The sequence below is a fragment of the Rhamphochromis longiceps genome, linkage group LG10 (genome assembly GCF_057381845.1).
Source record: "Rhamphochromis longiceps isolate RC_006_pf linkage group LG10, R_longiceps_female_GT1.1, whole genome shotgun sequence".
Taxonomy (NCBI): Eukaryota; Metazoa; Chordata; class Actinopteri; order Cichliformes; family Cichlidae; genus Rhamphochromis; species Rhamphochromis longiceps.
Window position 1 is genome coordinate 6,098,915 of NC_140566.1, and position 25,972 is coordinate 6,124,886.

General features: G+C 40.3%; 1 protein-coding gene across 1 annotated transcript in view; it reads left to right on the top strand.

The window, feature by feature from the left end:
• Positions 1-25,972, top strand: part of opcml (opioid binding protein/cell adhesion molecule-like) — a 277,043-nt gene that overhangs the window by 119,775 nt on the left and 131,296 nt on the right. The window contains exon 2 of the mRNA XM_085419986.1: positions 13,914-14,149. Within this exon, the coding sequence (XP_085276112.1) occupies positions 13,914-14,149 (236 nt within the window). The remainder of the gene's footprint in view (positions 1-13,913; positions 14,150-25,972) is intronic.

Sequence of the window (25,972 nt, forward strand, 5' to 3'; positions counted from 1 at the left end):
CGAATGATGTACGCTGTGTGTCTCGCTTAGACGGGTGAGGAAAATGGAAACACATGACTTGTTTGTAAATTAAGAGAAAAAGCGCGTGGCGCGAAGCTCCATAGCTCTGATGTGTGTGCATATTAACTAATATGAGCAAGTGTGTGCACGTCTGAGTGTGTGTGTCCTATATTGTGTGTGCTGTGAGGCTGTTGGAAATTGTTGCCTTTAAACGCATGTGTGTGCGTGATCGTGCAGAGTGAGCATGTAGAAATAGGGGGTGTTGTTTGTGGATGGGTAGGGAAACAGGTGATTGACGCAGTGATAGAAAAGAGAAGCAAAGAAACCAAAGAGCAGTGTGAGCGACGAGAGAGAGAGAGGAAAAAAGGAATAAAAACAGAAACATTCAAGTTCGGACACTGACAGAGAGTGACAGTGATGTTATACTGAATTAGCAAACTGATATTACAAAGTTAAACAAATTAATACAAGAGAGTGTGAGTGAAGAGAATAGTGTAACAGATTCTTATCTGGTGTGCGGTCAATACAGCCAGGGAGTGGTGCCGGGGTCGCAGTAGAGCTGTCCGTCCACGTAGAGCTGGTCCACAGCGATGAAAGCCCCGGGAGCCTTTCTGGGTAAAGCTACGTCGGACTGGGAACAGGACCTTGCGTCGTTCCAGGATCTCTCTGGGGAACTGGTCGTTCATGCTGAAATCCGTTCCTTTCAGCTCTCTGCCGTGACTCTTCACCTGCTCCTTCTGCTTGAAGTGGCCGAATTCGGAGCCCCGATGCGATGCACCCTTTCAAACCCTATCTTTTTCACCGTGTCCTCCGGCAGCTTCAGGTGGGTTTTAATGAAGCTTCTCACGGTCGTTTCCGGGTCCTCTCCAGCAGACCGAGAGTCCCGTAGTTCCGTAGCGTGGCGTTTTCTGCAGCAAGTGTTTCCACCTGCTGCTGGCTGAACTCCAGGGATTCCTTCAGAGATCTAAATTCCCGGTGTAAGATCTCTACCAGGGACAGCCTCGCATCAAAACTGGACAATCGCTTAGACTTCCCGTCTCCCTTCCGTCACGGAAAGTTGTGAAAAGTTGTGTAAAGTTTTCAGATCTGGTATTTAGTCTTAAGGATGGAAATATTTTAATGAATGTGTTTTTATGTAACGTGAGCAGTTTATTGCTACAGTGGGGCAAAAAAGTATTTAGTCAGCCACCGATTTTGCAAGTTCCCCCACCTAAAATGATGACAGAGGTCAGTAATTTGCACCAGAGGTACACGTCAACTGTGAGAGACAGAATGTGAAAAAAAAATCCATGAATTCACATGGTAGGATTTGTAAAGAATTTATTCGTAAATCAGGGTGGAAAATAAGTATTTGGTCACCTCCACCGGTGAATGAATAGTAGAATTATGAAGCGCTTTGAGGGTCTCAAAAAGTGCTATATAAATGCAATCTATTATTATATAATGTAAATTAATTTATAATATTGTCACTCTTGTAACTGCAAAGACATCTATTTAACTTTGCTAGCAGTATACTTGCATTTAGCTTGATTCACAGGTGTCATATTAAATCGCCTTGAGGCAACTGTTGTGCTTGGCAGCTATATAAATAAAACGGAATTGAATTTAACATACTAATATACTCACAATATAAAATGCAAACACTGTGATATTTTAGAAGGAACACTGTTTGCTACGGTCTTTGTTTAAGGTGTATACATGTTAAAATTTGCTATCATATTAAACCTACAAACAGCTGAGATTAGTTTGAACATCAGTGTCAAAATTCTACAGCATGAAATTCTGTTAGTTTAAAGTTAAAAAACAAACAAACAAACTAATAAGCATTACACTGAAGTAGTAGCTAAGAAATCAGTCTGCCTTTCCTGCAGTGGCTCACTTGTTTTTAAACACATCTCAGACCTCGACATCTGCGCAGTAGATCTTTCGTTTCTTTAAAAGCCCCCCTTCTCTTCACAACTGCAGATGGCAGGTCTGGGAAAATTAGGATTTTCTCTCCATTATGGGTCAGGGGACTGTTTAACGCGGCCCTGCGAAGTAGTGAAATTTGACAATAAGTGGCCTGGGTCTCTGGTCTCTTGCAGGGACGGGCTGTAGGCTGCGATGTGCCCGATCCAGTGTCTGAGCGGTATCCAGGGCCAAAACCTGGAGTTGACAGGGCGCATCCCAGTCTCAAAGTGCTCCCTCATGCCAAGTATTCGAATGTTGCATCTGCGCTGTCTCCCCTCAAGGTCTTCGGTCTTGTCCGAAAGAGCTGGTACAATTTCTTTCAGCAGATCGTGAACTGTCTTCTCCAAGTCCACAACCCGGTCCGAATACATGTTTGCAGCTTCTTCCAGGCTAGTTAGCTGGCTATGGTGGTCAGTGCAGGTAGTAGCTAGAGCATCTATCTTAGCACAAAGTTCAGTCCGCACTTCATCTATTTGGTCAGAAACATTGCTGCGAAGCGAATCGATCAGGTCATTGAGAGCTTGGCACTTGGTCTCAACTTTTGCTTCCAGGGTAGAAATTTTGGTGACTACGTCTTTCTCCGAGCAAGCTATGGCAGCCATTAGCGCGGCTGTGTCCGGGGATATAGCATTGCTATCAATGGCCTTGGCTCCATCAGTCTTTCTGGTATTTTTGGACCCTGACATTGTTGCAAATTTCCCTTGGGTGATGCGCACGTTTGCAGTGGTAACTCAGCTGATGACAGATAATGCGTTAGTGCCTAATGTCAAAGTATTTATACGAAAAAATTGCGTTTCCCCACAAAGCAACTCAGCCATGCATCTTTACATGTTGCTGCTCCGTCACCCCTCATACAACAGATTATTAAAGTCAATTCATTCAATGCAGGTTTTTTTCTTGATTTTTTTCTGATATGAGTGCCACCGTGTTTTCTTCTGATTCTCTACCATTGTGGCATTTGATAAAGGTTTTTTTTTTTTTTTTTTAGATTTTATCACTTCTGATGTAATCTGTTTCATGTATTTATTTAGAGTTTCTTGCATTTTCATAAATGAGTGACAGGAACAAAAACTGTTAGGTAAATTGAAGTTGCTCTTAGAAAGATCAGAAAGGATTTACAGTTTTCTTAACTGCTTATCCAGTTGTGATTGTGGGGGAGCTGGAGTCTATTCCTGCTGTCACTGGACGATGGAGGACACAGCCTGAACAAGCTGCTAGTCATTCGCAGAGGTGACAAAAAGAGACAGGTGTTCAAATTCCCACCTACAACCAATTCAGGATCATCAGTTAACCAACATGCATATCCTGGACTGGAGGAAGCTGTAGTACCACAAGAAAATCCATGCTCAAAGAAGCATCCTGGAATTTAATTAATAATTTATGACTTAAAGTGTAAAATATTACACTTCTACAGGATAAATAAATGAAGAACAAGTTATCCAAGACTAAATGTCAGACGATATTACCCCTCTACTGCATGACTTTTTAATTTTTGGGGAAAAAAATATTTCTCCCTATTTTGGGGGAGCTTTAGGGTCCCTAATAACATATCAATCATAAAATTTGACCCCCCCCCCAAACAGATATTGGTTTGTTGCTTCAAGGCAACACTGTGCAACAAGGGTAGTAAAATGCCAAGTTATTCTATAATAAGTTGTATTAGTACAACAAGGATGAACAAATAAATAAACAACGAATAAACAATGTAAACATTTCACAAAACAATAAAACTGCAAAATACATCCAACATTCGACCCTAACCCGATGCACGCGCGTGCGTGCACACACACACACACACGTTGTGTTTCCATCACTTTTGGGGACATTACATCAACTTACATTAATTTCCTGGAGACTTATCCTGACTCTACCCATCAGAAGTCCTGAACCTTACCCTAACCCTAACTCAAGCCTTCACCCTAAAATTGAATGATTTACCTTGCAATTTGTCCCCATATAGTAGGCAAGACCTCACAATGTGAGTGTGTAAACAAATTTGTGTCCCCACAACAATAAGTAATACATGACCACACACACTGACACCCACACAGCAATATTGGTATGGCAGGGATCAGGCCCACACAATGTGCTTACACATGGCCCACATACCGCAAAGAATGACGGCCCTTTGGTGGCCCAGACCTGGTTTGCCAGAGGTGGCCCACACAAGGGCCAGCACAAGTCCAGTTTCAGACACCCTGGTCGTCCTGTGCTGACCCATGTGTGGATTACCTCTGGCAAACCTGATCTGGGCCACCAAAGGGCTGTTATTCATTGCGGTATGTGGGCCATCTGTAGGTGGTGTGCAGCCACGGGCCAGTTGTAGACACACTGCTGGCCCTGTGCTGGCCCAGAACAGTTTAAGCTCTGGCCCCAGATGTCAGCATAATGTGTACCTTAATCAAGCCATGCAATAACATGTGCCGGAACATGCAAAACAGTGCAAAAGTAACATGCCGAAACTCTGTTCAGACAGTGAATGGACTGATTTTTATTAGAGATGGCACGATACCACTTTTTTTTTTTTCTTTCATTTTTTTTTTTTTTTTCATTTTCTTTTTTTTTAAAATTCATATTTTTATTAAGGTTTCAAAAGCAGGCATTCACAGTATGTACATCATGTAAGCATTCTTCATACTTAGATACCACTTTTTTATGTCCGATACCGATATCATAAATTTGGATATCTGCCGATACCGATATGAATCCGATATAGTGTGTTTTAATCAACAAAACTGTTTTTTTAAATATCTTGCTGCATTTTGTATAAGTTCATACTCAAGTTTAAAACAACAACTACACTAAAGCTATTCTGTTATACCTGTATGCAAAAAAAAAATATTTCATAGTTCAGCAATACTGATCAATCTAATGAACTTAAACCTACACCATCCTCCCTATTCTGGTATTTTAAAGAGTACTTAGCGTAAATATTAAGCAACCTAACTAATAGGGTTCCAACTCCTAGCAACAACAAAAATAAATAAATAAAAAATAGGGAACCACCCTCCACCTCATGATGCTTAATCGACGTAATCAACCTTAATTTGATGCAGTGTGAAAAAAAATGCACAGAAATCAATTATTTTTCAATATATTAAAATATTAAATAGATTCAACATCTTTCTTCAACAAAATTGCACACTGCACAGATGGTACCTTCCCAAAGGAAAAAGTACTATAGCTTACTAGGGATAATATATTAGACTTAATAGTTACTATATACAGTAATGGACTTCTATTCATTTTGCATCAAATTAAAACTTTGGGTGTCAGATAATTATTTATTAAAAGCTAGACATTTTAAATGAGAATAAGAAAGAAAAGTATGTCTTTGTGCCCCCTTTTCCCTGTTAATGCCCTATCGGCCCCCCTGGCTAAACTTTGCTAGATCCGCCCCTGCACAGTTACCAGCGTCAGCTACGTAGAAAAGGATCCTGGTGTAGAAAGTAATATTAAATAAATTCTAACAACAGCTTATCGAGCTTAAACGTGCTGCTGTTGTTTTGGTTTCCTCTTTCTGGTGCAAAGTGGGCCAAAAACAAACAAGAGAGACGGACTCGCGACAGAAAAGCCGATCAGCTGATCATTAAGCAGTTTCATGATTGAAGTAGCAGCAAGAAGAGGCAGTCGCTCCATATATCGTTTGTTAAGCTTAACACAGGAATGCTTTACAAACATTCAGAGATGGACTTACACACTTGCTTAACTTCTCTCGGGGATAACTTTGTCTGAGATGAAATGCCGGATTGCTAGCGAAGCTCCAAATGCTATCCAGACCACCGACAGGTCCTGCATGCCACAGCCGCTCTATCACGTGATGCATACTGCTCCGACGTGCTAACGTTCTGAGGTGAGTTACGGCGTGTTGCAAGTTTTGTGAGGTGCTTTCGTGATATTTAATGGATCGGATTACATTTTTTATTTTTCTCCGATATCCGATCCAGTAATTTAGGTCAGTATCGGACCGATACCGATACGTAATATCAGATCGGTCCATCTCTAATTTTTATATAGCGCTTTTCTACTCTCCCAGATTACTCACAGTGCCAACTTGATACCAGATCCTGGCCAGACCTGCTTGTTATGTGGACACTAACACACACACAGACACAGTTACTTTACCAACTGACCCCTGACCTCCTAAGTGTCCCTCAAACCTCAGTCAGGGATCCACTCCTCTACTTCACTGTCACTCCCTGAAAGCTCACTGTCCTCATTTTCTGAGGACAGAAAGTGCACATTCTCTTGGTTTCCTTCCATAAATGGTTTTTACATCCATGTCCTGTAATTATGAGTAGATTGTAAAGTAAAAAACATTGACTATGATCATATAAATGCACACAAACACATCTCTACACACATATGCAAATGCATTATATTGCCTGAAAACAATTGGGCTAACTGCGCAGTGTTGCCTTGAGGCAACAAATGAAAATTAACAGTTTTACTGTATAAATAAATTTTAAAAAGTAGAACAATCAAATATGCTTCTTAACATATTCATGCACATACAAGTATTTTTAATATATATTTATTTCACTATAAACATGTAAAATAGTGATCTTTATCTTGCCTCCTAATGGAGATGTCTCTCATGTAGTGCAGCTTGCAGAAAGGGGTCCTGCCCCCCCTCCCAGATGAAAGTCACACCACCTTCAACTCATCATTTTATTGGAAAGAGATGTGCCTGGTAGCATTATTTGAAAGAAAAAAAGTTTTGTTTTTTTGAAGGGCCAGTGTAAGGCATGAAAATGTGCTATGTTGTCTCAGGGCAACGCTATACAGTAGACGGTAACTCCTCTGTACAGCATATGCCATTATTTAATCAATCCTCAAAACACACACAGAAACATTGAATTTTAATGTAAAACACCCCTAAAGCTAAGATATAAAATAGCCGTTAATATTAGTGTGAGTATGCTTGGAAAACCTCCAGCCTCCTAATGAAGAGTAGAAAAACATTGACTATGATCATATAAATGCACACAAACACATCTCTACACACATATGCAAATGCATTATATTGCCTGAAAAAAATTGGGCTTGTGAAGCCGCTTGTGAAGTGGCTGTTTGGTCTCTCCAATGTAGAGGTCTGGGCATTCCTTGCTGCACTGTACAGCATACACCACGTTGTTAAGTCTGTGTTTTGGAGTTTTGTCTTTCGGGTGAACCAGTTTTTGTCTGAGTGTGTTGCTGGGTCTGAAAGACTTAACAACGTGGTGTATGCTGTACACTGCAGCAAGGAATGCCCAGACCTCTAAATTGGAGAGACCAAACAGCCACTTCACAAGCGCATGGCACAACATAGAAGAGCCACCTCCACAGGACAAGACTCAGCAGTCCATCTGCATCTTAAGGATAAAGGTCACTCTTTCGAGGATGCCAATGTTCACATTTTGGACAGAGAGGACAGATGGTTTGAAAGAGGAGTGAAAGAGGACATCTATGTCCACTGTGAGCGACCATCCTTGAACAGAGGCGGTGGTTTACGACACCAACTCTCTGCCATCTATAATCCAGTTTTGAGTTCCCTTCCCAGACGCCTTAACGCCCATTCACATCCTGGGCCATCTGACCTCAGGAATTCGCATGATAAGGTGGGGCCAGATGTCTGTGAAGGTTCTCAGTCATCCAGGTCATCGTAGTCAAAGGAGGTGGGGCCAGATTTCACAATGAGCTCACCCAAAACTCTGGCTGATTGGGACCCACACCCAGTTTCACACCTTGGCTCAGGCGATTAGAGGATCATCAGGGGGTCCTTTTGTCCCTCTGTGGGCGATACTCCCACTGGGTTTAAATCTGGGACGCCCCACCATTTGACCTTAGAACTGAAGAAGCTTCTCGGATGAGAGGTGAAACGTCTTCAAGTAACCTAAAGAAGTCCAGACGCTTTTCTTTGCAAGCTCCTTTGACTATGATGACCTGGATGACTGAGAACCTTCACAGACATTACCAGATAATATTCAGGTTCCGGACTGATATTCTACTCCTAATGATTTGGTGTTATATCATAATAATTGTTTAATAATTGTCGTTTGATTCTCTGGACCCATTATGTTTCCTTCCTGTTTCTGCTCCATGGTTTACCTTGGACTTCCGAGCATTGAAGGCCAAAGTTTGGCAACTAGAGCATACATTAGATATAAGAAATCTGGTTTAACTGTTGATGAAGAAATCTATAAATGTCATGTACTCCAGTATAAAGATTCCAACAACCAGGCTAAACAAAGCTTTTACTCAGGTATTATCAGCTCTTATGAGGACAACACCAAGATCCTGTTTTCACTTCTCAACAAACTTCTTCAGCACCTTCTATTAATCTGAAACCTGTAACTCCTTGATGCTGTTCTTCACTACAAAAATCAGTGTTGGAAAGGTTACTTTTCAAATGTATTCCACTACAGATTACAGAATATATGCCCCAAAATGTAGTTTGTAACATATTCCGTTAAGTTACTCTATGTGATTAACGTATTCTGAATACTTTGGATTATTTAATATATTGTCATTCTTTTTACAACTACATGAATGTACCAATGCTGTGTGATTCATTACTATTACTGAAGGCTACTCACCACCAAGTTGAGGTTAGTTCATAGACTGCTTCCAGAACTGCATATTGAACTGCATAGAACTGCATCTATCCATCAAGTCTAACAGTCTGCAGTCTATGAACTAACCTCAACTAACTCTAGCTAACAATGTTAGCTTGGTGCCAAGTAGCCTTCATTAACAGTAATAATTCACACAGCAATGGTACATCGAAGACACTGAGGTGGCACTTAAACCAGGTAGCTACCACAACTGAAACAAGATAGTTGTAGTAGGCTAACCATAGTTTTTAAAAAAGAACTTACTTCCAGATGGTTGGAGGTGGAGTCTTAAGATGCTGAGAGCAGCTTTGATGCTGGAAACAGAGTTTGCATTGCATGGTCAGATTTCACCCATCCCTTTCGTCTTTAAATGTGAAGTGTTGTTGGAATTTCCCAGTAAGAAATGCATTTCTGACCATGTGCTGCTGGCTCTGTTGTGCTGGCTTCGGGTACATTGTGTAACTGACGCCAACAACATGCTTACATTAGAACGCTTATTGTGTGTTTAGTTTGGGTTTTCGGCAATGTGTGGAATTACCAAAATTAGAGAGGGGATAGCCTAACATATTAAACAGGAAAAAAGCACCATGTAATTGATTTATTTCAACAAAGTAACTGTAATCTAATTATCACCTTTTAAATGGTAACTGTAATGGAATATAGTTACTTATATTTTGTATTTTTATTTTAATGCTGGTACATGTGTTCCGTTACTCCCCAACACTGACAAAAATGAATAACAATTACCAGCAACTCAGTTTGAATGTCGTGTCTATCCCTTCTTCAGAGCCTTTTCTCCATTTTGAGTCTCCTGATAAAGCTGATATTTCTGAATTCGTATGTAAATCAAAGCCTGTCGTGCCCATCGTGAAATCTTGCCTCTCCAACTCATCACTTCTATCATTCACTCTCCACTCACCACTGGTATTGTTCTTCCCTTATTCAAGATTGCTTCAGTCACTTATATACTGAAAAAAACATTCCTTGGATCCTGACAACTTTAACAACCTCCGCCCGATTTCTAATTTAACATCATCTCTAAAAGACTTTCCTAGAAAAAATTGTTGCAGCTCAACTTCATTCACACATGATTAATAATAGTATCTATGAGAGATTTAAATCTGGCTTCTGCTCATGTCACAGTACAGAAACCACTTTACTTAAAGGTTACTACCGTAAATGTCGGGCTATAAGCCGCTACTTTTTGCACAAGCTTTGAACCCTGCGGCTTTTAGTCAGGTGCGGCTTTTCTATGGATTGTCCATGATTTTTGTCATATCGTAAGACGATTTGTTTTGTGTGTTCCGCTGTTGTACGGCACTACGTTGCCTGGCGGAAGGATCGGGGTTCAAGAGTGGTATGTTAGTCACATGTCCGTCCGCCAGGCAACGTAGTGCCGTACGAAGTAGCGCGAAAAACAAACTTCAAAGTAGCGCTACGCGTTCAGCGGGAGTCGTGGATGATGAGCGGCGATAAACTTGCAAGTTATGCCCAAAAAGCAAGTTATGCCCAACTCCACCGGTGGATTCTGACAGCGTGGAAAAGTGTGAAAACATCCACGATCACCAACGGATTTTGAAGGGCTGGAATGCTGCATGATGGAGAGGAGGACACCGCCACGGCCCTTCTGAGGGTGTTCGACTCTGACACTGACAATGAGGATTTCTTTGGTTTTGAAAGTGACAACGAAGGAGAGAAGAAGAGTGGATGACGAAGCCATCATGAGCCTGTTTGTATCCGACACTGGAGAAGAGGACTTTGGTGGTTTTAGTGCGTAGGAAGAAGAGAAAGATGGTGGTGAATGACTGACTTTTCTTCTTGTTAAAGCTGTGTCACTGCACCTGAGCCTAAAAGGTAGGCCGAATCTATTTTTCTGGTGTGCTGTAGGCTACTGTTATGTACTACATGTGCAAATATGTACCCATAACTTGTTTTTCAAAATATTAATAAAAGTGATGTCTCCAAACAGCCATCTCTTTCCTGACAATTCCCTTTGTGCATATTCTCTTACATATGATGAGTCAATATTGAAACACCTGCGGCTTTTGGTCAGGTGCGGCTAATGTATGTACAAAACAGGATTTTCCCCTGATTTTAGCTTGTGCGGCTAATATTTAGGTGCGCTTTGTAGTCCGGGAAATACGGTAATACTCTTTTACATGTAGTGGACTCTGGTATTCTCAATATTCTTGTCCTTTTGGATCTGAGATCAGCCTTTGACAATATGTCTCACTCTATTCATCTAAGCAGACTTAACTGTCTTGTCATCTCTGACATATCCCTAGCCTGGTTCCAATCATATCTCCTTGACCGCTCCCAGTTTATTCAACTTAAATCGTTCCGCTCTCGTCTATTCCCAGTCACTTCTGGTGCACCCCAAGGTTCAGTCTTAGGCCCTCTTAGGCCCTTATTAATATACATCCTCCCTCTTGGTACCATTTTCCCTAAATTTGAGCTTTACTTACTTACTGTTTTGCTGATGACACCCAATTATATCGCTCCTGCAGGCCTGATTCCTCCCTCCTAACTTCTTCTCTTACAGAATGGTTATCCCAATTAAAATCCTGGTTCAGCTCTAATTTTCTTAAACTCAGTGAGAATAAAAGGGAAATCCTTCATATTGGCACTAAATCCAACCTACTGAAGACAAATCACTTTTACTCATCTCACTCTTTATTGAAAACTCCACAGTTTTCCCTTCACCTCAGGTTAAGAGCCTTGGTGCCATCCTAGACAGCTCACTGTCCTATAAATCTCATATCAAATGATCTCACCCATTCTATCTATTTCCATCTACAGTGGCTTGGCTGCATTTCTGATCAGCGCTCTCCTTGTTCAGCCTGTGAGTTTAGGTGGACGGCGTTGTCTTGGTAGGTTTGGTGCCATACTCTTTCCATTTTTTGAATGATCACTTGAACAGTGCTCCGTGGGATGTTGAAGGCTTGGGAAATCTTTTTGTAGCCTAAGCCTACTTTAAATTTCTCAATAACCTTATCCCTGACCTGTCTGGTGTGTTCTTTGGACTTCATGGTGTTGTTGCTCCCAATATTCTCTTAGACAACCTCTGAGGCTGTCACAGAGCAGCTGTATTTGTGCTGACATTAGATTACACACAGGTGCACTCTATTTAGTCATTAGCACTCATCAGGCAATGTCTATGGGCAACTGACTGCAATCAGACCAAAGAGAGCTGAATAATTACGCACGCCCCACTTTTCAGTTATTTATTTGTAAAAAATGTTTGGAGTCATGTATGATTTTCATTCCACTTCTCAAGTGTACGCCACTTTGTATTGGTCTTTCACGTGGAATTCCAATAAAATTTATTCATGTTTGTGACTGTAATGTGACAAAATGTGGAAAAGTTCAAGGTGCCGAATACTTTTGCAAGCCACTGTATACAACATTAACAGATTACACCCTTCTCTTTCCACACAGTCTGCATCAATTGTTGTTCATAGTCTTGTTACCTCCCGCACTGACTATTGTAATTCTCTCTTGCATGGTCTTCCCCAAACTGGTTCAAAAAGCTGCTGTCCGCATTATTACCAGAACCCCCTCCTAGTAGCACATCACTTCAGGAACTTCACTGGCTCCCTGTGAAATTGCAAATAGTATACAAGCTTCTTCTGCTCACCTTCAAGGCCCTTCATAACCTTGCTCCTCCTTACCTTTCTAACCTTTTAAGCACTGCCTCTTCAGCCGGCTCACTTCTATCTTCTCCTTCTATCCAACTTGCTGTGCCTTCTTTTCACCTCAGCACCATGGGAAGCAGAGCTTTCAGTTGCACTGCTCCCAGGCTTTGCTCCCAGTTTAAATCTCAACTCAAAACCTGTTTTGTTAAAATCTGCATATTAGCTATGACCTTATAGTTTGTTAACTTAACTTGTTTTTTTTGTTCTTCTTTTTGTCATTGTTCTACATTGTGCTTTATTTTATCGTTAAGTCTGGGTGGGTGTCTTGAAAGGTGCTTTTAAATAAAATTTAAAATTTATTTTTATTATTATCTGTGAACTCAATAGTCTTTTTTTAAGTAACTAAAGACTTACATTTTAATTTCCTTTTAGGTAACTTTGTGTATTTATATTTTTTAGTAGGCTATTTTTGATGTGAAGCACATATTTATCTTGAAAAGTCCTAATAAAATGGCGTGCCATTTCAGTCCACCGTTTTACTGATGCTATCAAGAAAATGTTTTACTATATTGTGGCTTTGAATATTATAAGTGTCCAAGAACATTTTAGTGTGTTTTTTATTTTTTCAATTTTAGCTTTTTCCCCTAAATTAAAAAAATAAGTAGACATCTTTGACATGAATGACGCAAAGTATTGTTTTAAGCTGCTCAAATAAATCAGACAGCAGTTTAATTACGGTTGTAATCCTCTTAAAGAAAATGTCCTGAGGATGTTTTGTTTCCAATAGCTAGTGTCTGACTTTTTTACACTCAAGCAATGACCACTGACTCATGTTTATCTAAATGTTACTTTATTTCTAGCTAAATTGAGGTAATGAGCGTAATAAAATTAGTTAGCCTTGTTGCTATTGAGAACATTAACTTTTGAATCTGTTTTCAAAAAGCAACATAACATTTTGACAAGTAACTGTAATTAGCATTTCTCCTGCAGTGTTGCTATCAGTGTGTGAATAGTGGGAGAAGAGGGTTGCATTGACAATCCAACACAATGGGCAGCACATTGAACACATTTTATAAGTGGTCAGAAACTTGTAAATAACTCATGACAGAATAAAGTTACGTTGAAACCAAGCACACCATTGTTTTTCTTGTGACATTACCAATAATATTGATGTGTCACGTGGCCCTCTTCCTATTGAAAAAACAAAAGTTGTATTCAAGATGGCCGACTTCTAAATGGCCACCATGGTCACCAGCCATCTTGAGGAGTTTGCCCCCTCACATATACTAATGTGCCACAAACAGGACTTTAATATCACCAACCATCCCCATTTTATTACGGCGTATCCATATAAATGGCCCACCCTGTATAAAGAATAAAGAGAAACAGGAACTCAATAGTGTGAATATTTTAATATAATATCAACATTATATTAAAATATTTTATCAATGGCATGCTTGTGAAAGGCTTGTTAAACAAAGGGGAAAATGTCCTCCAAAGTGTTTATGACGTGATGATTTGTGATGAAGTTTCTTGAGAAGATTGTATTCAGGTCATCCACTTGGTTTAGGAAAGGAAATACGGCATAGATATTTCATAAGCAACACCTCATGTTATAATATGAACTGTCATCTAATCTAATTCGTTTGAGGTTTCTTGGAAGTTAAAACTAATGTCCAGGGATAAACTTCTAATATGTTTTTCTTTCTTTCTCTTTCTTTCTGCCTGCCAGATGCAATGTGGACAGCAAAGTCTCACGAGTGGCATGGCTCAATCGCACCACTATTCTATTTGCAGGGAGTGAAAAGTGGTCTCTGGATCCTCGTGTCATCTTGTTGGAAAACACAGCAGTTACAGAGTACAGCATCAAAATCCAAAATGTTGATGTCCATGATGAAGGGCCCTATGTATGCTCTATACTCACAAACAAGAAACCACAGTCCACAAAAGTGCACCTCATTGTTCAAGGTAAGATGTGGCTACTGCTGCCAGTTCTGTCAGGAACTAGATTTAGCTCCAACAAATATCAAAAGTGTCATACGGGATCAGTGCTATGTGTTTCTTGTGTTTTCAGAGTGGATGTTTATGTTTATTTTCTAAGAAGAATTATTTAATTGTTTCTTTTAGAATTATTTCTATTTTTTTTATTTTCCTTGGGAAAAGTATTGCAGGGTCTTTGAAAAATAACTCACATGATCTTCAAAAAAAAGTAGTTTAACTTCATGATAGACACTTCCTTGAAATCATAAATTAACGCTGTGTGTTTTCAGACTGCATAATTCAATATGATATGTCAATATAACTTAACTGATGCAGGGAAGCATCCAGGCCATGGTTTTAATCAAACAATGGACAAGCATATTCTTTCACAGACACGGAAGCACAACTCCAAGTTGTACTTTCCTATGGATTTTATCTTTGTTATAACTTTGAATTTGCCACCTCGGGCTCCAAATCATTTCTTTTCTTAACCAAGCTCATCAGAGAACCAATTTTAGCCTCTCTCCATGCTTTAAAGAGGTTGAGGTGATGGATTTGTGCGGCCCCGCCCCTGTCTGACCATACCACTTCATAATTAATGTCTCTTACTTGCCACGTGACCACCAAGAGCCGTTGCTACTTGGTGGGTTGAATAAAGCAAGCAATACAAGCACTTTCCCGTTGAAAACTGCCTGAGATGAGCCTCTCTGTTTTACAGGAGATGCTGACATTCCAGGGACTTGAGCAAATTATTCCATGAGAACTTCCCAGTTTGTGTAGCTTTGCTTTCTGGTCCAGAATGTAGTGAATTTTATTCCTAGCTTGGCTTGAACCTTCATCCCAGTTTTCTTTAGTTAGGTCCAACACCCCCTGTGGCTTCTGGCCGAACAATAACTCAGGTCGAACAACTTTGCGTCGCCGCTGCGCACAGCACAGGCATCATAAGTTTTATCATTTGTGAACGCATCCTCACACACTGCCCCAACAAGTTATTTAACCAACTACAACTACTACCAACTACAAAACTGTTGTATACCTCCTTGGCACCTTTCCAGTACACTGCACATCCCTCCTGGTCCAGGGGAGGGTTTCAGAGAGCTTGCCACCATGTCACCAAGCTCAAATGATCTCAAACTGGTTTCAATGAGTTCTTAAACTGTCAACAGATCTCAATCCAATAAAGGGTATTTGGAATGTGGAACAGGAGATTCACATCATGATTGTGCATCCAAAAAATCCGCAGCAATCCATAATTACAATGTTATTACAAACTGAAATCTCTGCAGAATGTTTTACAGCACTATGTGGTGCCACTAGTACTACTGTCTCATAGCAAAAAGATCCTGGGTTTTAATCCTCTGGCTGGTGCCCTTATGTATGGCATATCACATGTTCTCCCTGGGATTCCTGTGGGTACCCTCTCATCCTCCAACAGTCCAACGACATACATATTAGGTTAGTTTGAAGGTGTGAATGTAAATATGAATGGTTGCTTCTTTTTGTGTTAGTCCTGTTAAAGACTGGCAACCCTTCCAGGGTGTACCTTGTGTCTTGCTCTATGAAAGCTGGGAGAGGCTGTAGATTGCCTGTAATCCTGAATTAAACAATCTTAAGAAAATAGGTACTATGGTTAATATTTAGGTCTAACCATTTTTAATGGCTATTATACACTATTATAATTATAATTTCAATAATTACCTTAATGACATATAATTGTGTACAACACTTAGGAAATGGTTTTACAGAGTGGGTTCCGGTCGAGTGGACACTGGCGTGCTTGGCTGCTGCTGCTCACCGGTTATTATTACAATTTTTATTATAATTTTTTCAGTTGCTGATGACAATTTGAATCGAGTATCTAAGGTGCAACCCTGTTTTGACTTGTTTTTGCAATATTTGCAGGCTTTTATTGCTTGCGCTGCAGCTGTCAACTGGTTATTCGGTCCCTACGTTTATGTTCACTGCTCGGCCCTGATTAAGATGCGGATCCACAGGGTGTTGGTGTGGCTCATGCTCACCTGGGTTTTTTTATCGATCATTCATCACCCAACGACAGCTCTTCTCTAGTACTCTGCTACGGATCTTTTGCGAATCGGTTTTTGCCTGGCTGTCTCTTCACCTGTGGCTCTATACTTCTACTCGGACATCGCCTTCAAGCCCCGCCGCAGGTATATCCGCCGAGGGCTTTGGCGGAATTTCAACATCAGTGACACTAACTCACTATTGTCCATCTGGTCACAAACTCGTCATCCTCCCCGCAAGACTGACTGGGCTGTTGACCACAATGGGTGGTCGATCGTGGCTCAAGAGTTTTGAGTTCGCCTTGTAATTGGAAGTTTGCCGGTTCGAGCCCCGGCTTGGACAGTCTCGGTCGTTGTGTCCTTGGGCAAGGCACTTCACCCGATGCCTACTGGTGGGGGGCAGAGGTCTCACGATAATTTACCGGAAGCACTGGAAAGTTCTCCCTGTCTCTGCCCCTCCCTCCCATTCATTTGAATACATAGCACTACAGCTCCCTGGATCTACCCCACCATCATATGTACTGTTTATCGGCCACCTAAGCCAAATAAGGAGATTTTAACTGAATTTTCTGCTCTTCTCACTCATTTCTCTGTACTTTTTCCAAATCTGATAATTGTTGGTGACTTCAATATTGATATGGACAATGATAAAATCCCTCTTTCCAGAGATTTTACCTCCTGCCTGGAAAGTTTTTGGCTTCTACAGTACATAAAATCCCCTACCCATTCTAAAGGTCATATCCTGGATTTGGTCTGTTGTTCTGGCATTACCCCCACCCATTGTAAAGCCACATTGTTTCCCCAGTCTGATCATATGTATAAATTTTTTGATGCAAACATAATCGCTTCCAAAACCTGTATCTCTCGTAATATTACTTTTAGGAAAATTAGTAATATTAACCCAGCTGGTTTTTCATCTGCCGTCCATGACCTTCCATCTATTCACAGCTCCTCAACCCCTCATGAACTCGTTTGCCATTATAATGTCAACCTTCATAACCTTCTTAACATATTTGCTCCCCTTAAACATCGAACTGTCTCATTTTCCCATTCAGCACCATGGTTTACCCCCGACCTGCGTCATCTTAAAGCTAAAGGACGCCAACTCAAACGTCTATTCAAGAATACCGGACTTATTGTACATAAAGAAATGTACAATGATCATGTTTTGTTCTATAAGGACTGCATTGCCTCAGCCAAATCTGCTTACTACTCTGGTTTAATTAGTTCTAATGAAGGTAACTCCAGGTCTCTCTTTTCATTGTTCAGTAAAATGACAAAACCTCCAGACACATTCCCCTCCCACATGTATTCTGTTGATTTTTGCAACTCTCTTATCTCTTTTTTCACTTGTAAAATCTCAGATATTCACCGTCAACTTAACTCTTTAGGAGCTTCTGGCTCTGAAGTAGACTTCCTGTTTCCCCCACTGTCTTCCTGTCAGTTATTTTCAAGCTTTACTCTTCCCTCCATAACTGATGTATCTAATCTTATTAAAAAATCTAAGTCATCCACCTGTCAACTTGACCCTCTCCCTACTGTGTTAGTTAAAGCCTGCCTTCCCTCGTTAGCACCTCTCATAACCAATATTATTCATTCCTCCCTGAACACTGGAATCATTCCTTCATCTCTGAAAAATGCTTCTGTTATTCCAATTCTCAAAAAGCCTGGTGCAGACCCCAATAACTTTGATAATCTTCGCCCTATATCAAATCTCCCCTTTATTTCAAAAATTCTTAAAAAAGTTGTCGCCTCCCAGCTTCATTAACATCTCAATGACCATAATCTCTATGAACAATTTCAATCTGGTTTCCGCCCCAATCATAGCACAGAAACTGCTCTGTTAAGAATTACCAATGACCTTCTGATGGCAGCTGATTCTGGTCTCCTATCTGTTCTCATCCTTCTTGAGCATAGTGCGGCGTTTGATACCATTTCTCACAATATTCTCCTGAACCGGTTAGCTTCCCTTGGCATTAGTCACACACCCCTTGCCTGGTTCACGTCCTATCTCTCAGACGCACTCAGTTTATTGAAAATTTAAATCCCATTCTTCAAGTCTCTATCCTGTTTCTGCTGGTGTGCCCCAGTGTTCAGTATTAGGGTCTCTGTTATTCATTATTTATATGCTCCCTCTTGGTCATATATTCTGAAAATATAATATAAATTTTCATTGTTATGCCGATGACACCCAGCTCTACATTTCTTCTAAACCCAATTCATCCCTCCCACCTACCTCCCTCTTAGACTGTCTTATTGAGATTAGATCCTGGTTCTCCTCCAATTTTCTCAAACTTAACAGTAATAAAACTGAAGTTTTACTTGTTGGTACACCATCTATCTTAACCAAATCCAACAGTTTTTCCATTAACATTGAAAATTCTCCTACCCTTCCATCCCCTCAGGTTAAGAGTTTGGGTGTCATACTTGATAATACTCTTTCATCTCAGTCTCACATTAATTACATAACCTGGTCTGCTTACTTCCACTTACGTAATATTAACCGACTCCGCCCCTTCCTTACTCCCCATTCTGCTGCCATCCTTGTCCATAGTCTTACTACATCCCGCATTGATTACTGCAATTCCCCCCTATTTGTTCTCCCGAAAAGGTCCCTTCATAAACTCCAACTTCTTCAAAATTCTGCAGCTCGGGTCATAATTCATACTCCATTAAGAGCTCATATTACCCCAGTTCTTAAGCAGCTTCACTGGTTGCCCATAGAAGCCAGGATAAATTTTAAAATCTTACTTCTTACATACAAGTGTATCCATAAATCATATTTGTGTGACCTGCTCCACATCACCACTGTTTCCCACCCTCTCAGATCATCATCTGCTATTCATCTTACTGTTCCATCCTCACGGCTTATTACTATGGGGAACAGAGCTTTCAGTCGCTCTGGAACTCTCTTCCTCCAGCCATAAGAAATATTGACTCCCTTTCCGTATTTAAGACACAGCTCAAAACACATCTGTTTAAACTGGTTTATTCGCTTTAGTGCTGATTTTATCTGTTGTCAAGTTCCATTTTGCCATTTCAACTTATTTTATGTATTTTATGATTATTGTTCATTTTATTAATTTTGTTCTTTGTAAGGTGACCTTGGGTTTCTGAAATGCATCCTCAAATAAAATGCATTATTATTATTATGAAATTAGCACGATGTTGCTAATGCACTGGTAGGAGTGGAAATTTGTGAAGTTAATCTTCTATTAATGACGAAGATGCATACTGATGCAGTCTCAGTACGGGTGCCCCCTCAGGGATATGTATAGCCCCTTACTGTGCACAACCTGATGTGGCAGTTATATCCCAGCCATATACTTTCCATGTTCTGCTGTCAGGCATGAGGTACAGGAGCTTCCACATCATGCCGGCTGTTTCAGACAGAGGCTAATCAGAAGTTTGGATATAGCTTCTCATTTCATGGTTTCTCTTTATTTTCATGACTTTTTACATTGAAGATTCTCATTGAAGGCATATGAATGAGCACATATGGAATTATACAGTAAATAAAAAACTGAAATAACTCAAAACATGTTTTATATTTTGATTCTTCAAATTAGCCTAATTACTGCTTTGCACACTCTTTTTTCAACAGTGTTGAAGGAGTTCCCAGAGATACTGAGCACTTGTTCACCCATTTGTCACTTGTTGTTCACCGAGTTGTCACTTGTTGGCCCTTTTGCCTTCATCATGCATCTTGAGACCATGCATTCACCTTTTTCGCATCGTGCAAAGACAACGCAGGTGGAACCAAAGATCTCAAATTTGCAATCTTCAGACCAAAGCACAGATTTCCACTGCACTAATGTCCATTCCTTGTGTGTCTTGGCCCAAACAAATTTTTTCTCCTTGTTGCTTTTCCTTAGTCGTGGATTCTTAGCAGGTATTTGACCATAAAGGCCTCATTCGCACAGTCTTCTCTGAACAGTTAATGTAGAGATATGTCTGCTACTGGAACTGTGCGCCATTTATCTGGGGTCTAATCTGAGGTGCTGTTAACTTGTGAATTCTGAGGCTGGTGACCCAGATGAATTTATCCTCAGCAGCAGAGGTGACTCGTGATCGTTCTTTCCTGGGGCGGTTCTCATGTGAGCCAGTTTTGTCGTAGCGTTTTATGGTTTTTGCGACTGCACTTGGGAACACATTCAAAGTTTTAGCAATTTTCCAGACTGACTGACCCTCAGTGCTTAAAGTAATGATGTACTGTCATTTCTCTTTACATATCTGATTGGTTCTTGCCATAATATGAATTCCAACATAAATGTACAGTGAACAAACAAACAAGCTGATGACTAAGATTGCACCCCCCCTCCCCAAAAAACCCCCAAAACAAAAAAAGAACAAAAAAACAAAACAGTCTGCTAGAGCAGAATTTTTTTTTTATTAAAGATGAGAAGACTGAAAGTGGGAGTGAGTTTAAATGTCTTGGGATGATCTTGACTTAAATCTTTGTTTTAAGAATCACATTAAGAAAATCATGAAAACCATTAAGTATAATCGGATCAATTTTAGGCACATTGCACATTGGAAATGGATTCTGCCAAGACCATGCATGCCATGATTTTTTTCTCATATGTCATACGGGAAACAGTCATTAAACCACTGGAATCACTTTATAAAGAAACTTTAAAAATGCTGAACATAAAATCTGTGCAATATCACCACTGCAAGATTCTGGAGAAACATCACTTAATGAGTTTTAAAATTATTTTCCAATATGTATGTGGTGTTTTAAGATTTAAATGGTTTGGTGCCTCCTCCATTGCTTTATTTTTTAATATTTTCACCCCAGAGAATCTATCAAAGCAACAAGGATATCTTCAACTAAAGACTGTAACCTTTCCATCACTCTTCTTTTGGTGAATCAGCCTTCACTTCTGTCTGCTGAAAGACTCACAGATTGTAGATATGGATGTGGGTTTTTTGGATTTTTATTTTATTTTATAGGTCTTTACCTTCTTCTGACTGATTTAAGTGCTTAAAGCACCTGACTTCAGTTCAGTTTCAGTTTCAGTTTTATTTGTCATATGCAAGTTAGCACAGGGTCAACATTGCAATCAAATGAATTTGAAGAGCAGCAGACAGTCACTCAGCAGTATAGTAAGTAAAAAATAGTAAGAGCAAAATGTTTATAAAATATAAGATAGATGTCCTGAATGGCAAGAAGCCTCATGCCAGTGATGTGCTCTGCTGCCTTCACCACCCTCTGTAGTGATTTCCAGCTGCTGGCAGAGCAGCTTCCGTACCAAACTGTAATGCAGCTCGTCAGCAAGCTCTCAATCGCACACCTGTAGATATTTCAGGTGATGTTAGCGTTCATGCCAAACTTCCTCAGCCTCCTCATGAAGTAGAGTCACTGGCGAGCTTTCCTGATAGCAGTGTCTGTGTGAAGGGTCCAGGAGATGTTGACTCCAAGGAATTTGAAGTTGCTGACCCTTTCGACCTTGACACCGTTGATGTGGATGGATTGGTGTTCCCTGACTGGTCGTTTCCGGTAGTCCACTATCATTTCTCTAGTTTTGCTGATATTGAGAGACAGGTTATTTTCCAGGCACCACTTGTACAGTGCCATCACCTCCTCTCTATAGGCCGTCTCATTGTTGTCTGTGATGAGGCCTATGATGGTTGTGTCATCCACAAAATTGATAATGGTGTTGAACTTATGTTTAGGAACACAGTCGTGTGTGAACAGGGAATAAAGGAGGGGGCTAAGCACACAACCCTGTGGCGTACCTGTGTTTAGGATGAGTGATGAGGAGGTGTGACTTAGCAGACCATTTTTCAGTAAGCATGTGTGTACTTTTTTTCTTTTTTTAATAGTTTTTGAAACAGGGTTGAGGTCATTTGTGTGGCATTACTGGAATCTATGTATAGACAAATTTATTTTTGGGACTTTTTGATAAACCTGTTAACCCAGGAGGTGCGCAGTATTCATCCAGAAAGAGCTGCATTATAGCAAAGTATTCCACTGTGCAAACCCAAATATATGTGTAACCACAATGTATTGTAAATGTAAAAAATCAATTATTATAAAAAAATCTAATTACTTTTGAGTCTACAGAAATGGCAAATTATATATAAAAATTGCTCCAACCCCTAAACAGTTGAGGCAAAGTTTTATTAAATTTATTGAAATGAACCAAGCAAGAGTGGCTGGTTAGCTCTCACCCATGACTTCACAATAGAGTTAAATTATCTTAGCAACCTGATCAATGTAAGTCAAGCACTCTTACATAGCACTTTTCCACTCTCCTGGAGTACTCAAAGCGCTCTATACAACATGCCTCATTCACCCAATCACACCCATTCTCACAAGCACTTTATCTTTACGTAGTGCTTTCTAAGTACATTCACACTCCGATGGATGCATGGGAGAGCAAGTTGGGGTTAGTATCTTGCCCAAGGATACTTGACATGCAGACTGGAGGAGCCAGGGATCGAACCACCAAGCTTCCGATCAGTAAGTGACCAGCTCTACCTCCTGAGCTACAGCCACCCCACTGTTTGTTCCCTGTTTCTTTTGTACTCAGGAGACAACTGCATCAGAATATTTCTGTATTCCACTGCGAGCCGTTAACTGTATTTACACCATATTGTTGCCAAGAAAGTTTAGTTTTTTCGTGTGTGTTTGTGTGCGTGTGTGTGTGCATGTGTGTGTGTGTGTGTGTGCATGTGTGTGTGTGTGTGTTGGGGGGTGGGTGGGAGGGGGTTTACTTGCTGGAAACTTCTACTTGTCCACATCATTAGCGCTGCTCTGTATCCACAGTGTTACTCCCGCTCAGCTCAGAGGTCATCTAGCTGGTAGTTTAAATTAACGTGGATACAAGATAGCTGACAGACAACTGCTAGACATCCATTCAGTATATTTTATGTAGTCTTTGTGTTGCTTTATTGATACTGCCCTAACAGTAATGCATGTCCCTGGTCTTTTTCAGGATTTGTTCATATATGACCAGGAGTGACATGTTTAGCCGCATGTTCTCCTTAAATTGCTGGCTGTCTGAGTGGTGTCCCAGAAACGATGTGGGCTTCATAGATAATTGGCAAACCTTCTGGAGGAAACCTGGTCTTGTTAGGAGAGACGGCATCCATCCCACTTTGGATGGAGCAGCTCTCATTTCTAGAAATATGGACAAATTTATTAAACCCCCTAAAATATGACTATCCAGAGTTGGGACCAGGAAGCAGAGTTGCAGTCTTACACGCCTCTCTGCAACTTCTCTCCTCCTGCTACCCCCCCAAAACCCATCTCCATAGAGACTGTGTCAGCTCCCAAACAGACAAATAACAAACTAAAAACCAGCAACAAACAACTTAAACATAAACAATTACAAAGAAAGAACAATACAGTATCCACATCTGAACCAAAGAGTAAAACAGTGAAATGTGGATTATTAAATATTAGGTCTCTCTCCTCCAAGTCTCTGTTAGTACATGACTTAATAATTGATCAACAAATTGATTTACTCTGCCTTACAGAAACCTGGTTGCAGCAGGATGATTATGTTAGTTTAAATGAATCAACACCCCCGAATCATTCTAACTACCAGAAATCTCGAAGCACAGGCCGAGGGGGCGGTGTGGCAGCAATTTTTCACACCAGCCTATTAATTAATGAAAGACCAAGACAGACTTTTAATTCATTTGAAAGCCTGATGCTTAACATTGTCCACCCCAGCTGTGAAACTCAGAAACCAGTCTTACTTGTTATCATCTATCGTCCACCTGGGCCTTACACAGAGTTTCTCTCTGATTTCTCAGACTTTATATCTAATTTAGTTCTGAGCTCAGATAAAATAATTATTGTGGGTGATTTTAACATCCATGTAGATGCTAAAAATGACAGCCTCAACATGGCATTTAGTCTGTTATTAGACTCAATTGGTTTCTCTAAAAATGTAAAAAAACCCACCCACCACTTTAATCACACTCTAGACCTTGTTTTAACATATGGCATAGAAACTGAACATTTAACAGTGTTTCCTGAAAACCCTCTCCTGTCTGATCATTTCCTGATAACATTTACATTTACAATAATTGATTACGCAGCGGTGGAGAGTAGACTTTATCAAAGTAGATGTCTTTCTGAAAACGCTGTAACTAAGTTTAAGAATATAATCCACCCACTGTTATCATCTTCAATGCCCTGTACCAACACAGAGCAGAGCAGCTATCTGAACGCTACCCCAACAGAGGTCGATTATCTTGTTAATAATTTCACCTCCTCACTACGTACGACTCTGGATACTGTAGCTCCAGTGAAAACTAAGGTCTCTAATCAGAAGTACCTGACTCCGTGGTATAATTCTCAAACACGTACCCTAAAGCAGATGACTCGTAATCTGGAGAGGAAATGGCGTGTTACAAATTTAGAGGATCATCATTTAGCCTGGAGAAATAGTTTGCTGCTTTATAAGAAAGCCCTCCGCAAAGCCAGAACATCTTGCTATTCATCACTGATTGAGGAAAATAAGAACAACCCCAGGTTTCTCTTCAGCACTGTAGCCAGGCTGACAAAAAGTCAGAGCTCTTTTGAGTCAACCATCCCTTTAACGTTAACTAGTAATGACTTCATGAACTTCTTCACAAATAAAATTTTTATCATTAGAGAAAAAATTACCAGTAATCATCCCACAGATGTAATATTATCTACAGCTACTCTTAGTACCACTGATGTTAAGTTAGACTCTTTTTCTCCAATTGATCTTTCTGAGTTAACTTCAATAATTACTTCCTCCAAACCATCAACGTGTCTTTTAGACCCCATTCCTACAAAACTGCTCAAAGAAGTCCTGCCATTAATTAATTCTTCAATCTTAAATATGATCAACCTATCTCTAATAATCGGCTATGTACCACAGGCCTTCAAGCTGGCTGTAGTTAAACCTTTACTCAAAAAGCCTTCTCTAGACCCAGCAGTCTTAGCTAATTATAGGCCAATCTCCAACCTTCCTTTCATATCAAAAATCCTTGAAAGAGTACACAGCAAATCCAGCATGTCCAAATTAACACTGTCGGATTTGATTTCAACACTATTAAAGTGTCTATATGGGTCCACACCAGAGAGTGTTAATTTAACTCTTTTTGGAGAGTTGGTACGTTAACTCTGATTTAGTGTTAAACACCAAATCTGTCTGGAGTTGATAATTTAACACTTGGTGTTAAGAGTTTATATATTAACTCTCAAAGAGTATTTTAGTTTAACTACGTAAGAGTTATCTTCTAATTCAGGGGTGGCCAACCAGTCAGAGACCAAGAGCCACTTTTTTTTTACTGTGTTACCGCAAAGAGCCACATCATACGCATGGGCACACATGAACATCACCCATCCTTTCCTCCCTCTCTCTCTCTCTCTCTCTCTCTCTCTCTCTCACACACACACACACACACACACACACACACACACACACACACACACATCTCTGCTCAGCCAGATTTATTGTAAATGTCACACACCAACATGATAATGACAGAAATGGACTCCTACAGTACTAAAACCACAGGCCAGTCATTTTCAACAATGAACATTGTGTGCACTGTCTCACACACACAAACTCTCAGTTCAACCAAGTCCACAAACAAGAATATAATAATCTACAATAGCATTTACTTTTGCTTTCGTGCAAGTTTTCAATCAGCGTTGCATATCTGGCTCTTTGCTTACTCAGGGCAGCACTGGCGACTTGCCCGCTGGCTTTTAGCAGAGTGGGAAAATGCGTTAAATCTCCCTTTTGAATATGTGTCTTGAACAGCTTCAGTTTGTTGACAAACGCAAACACAC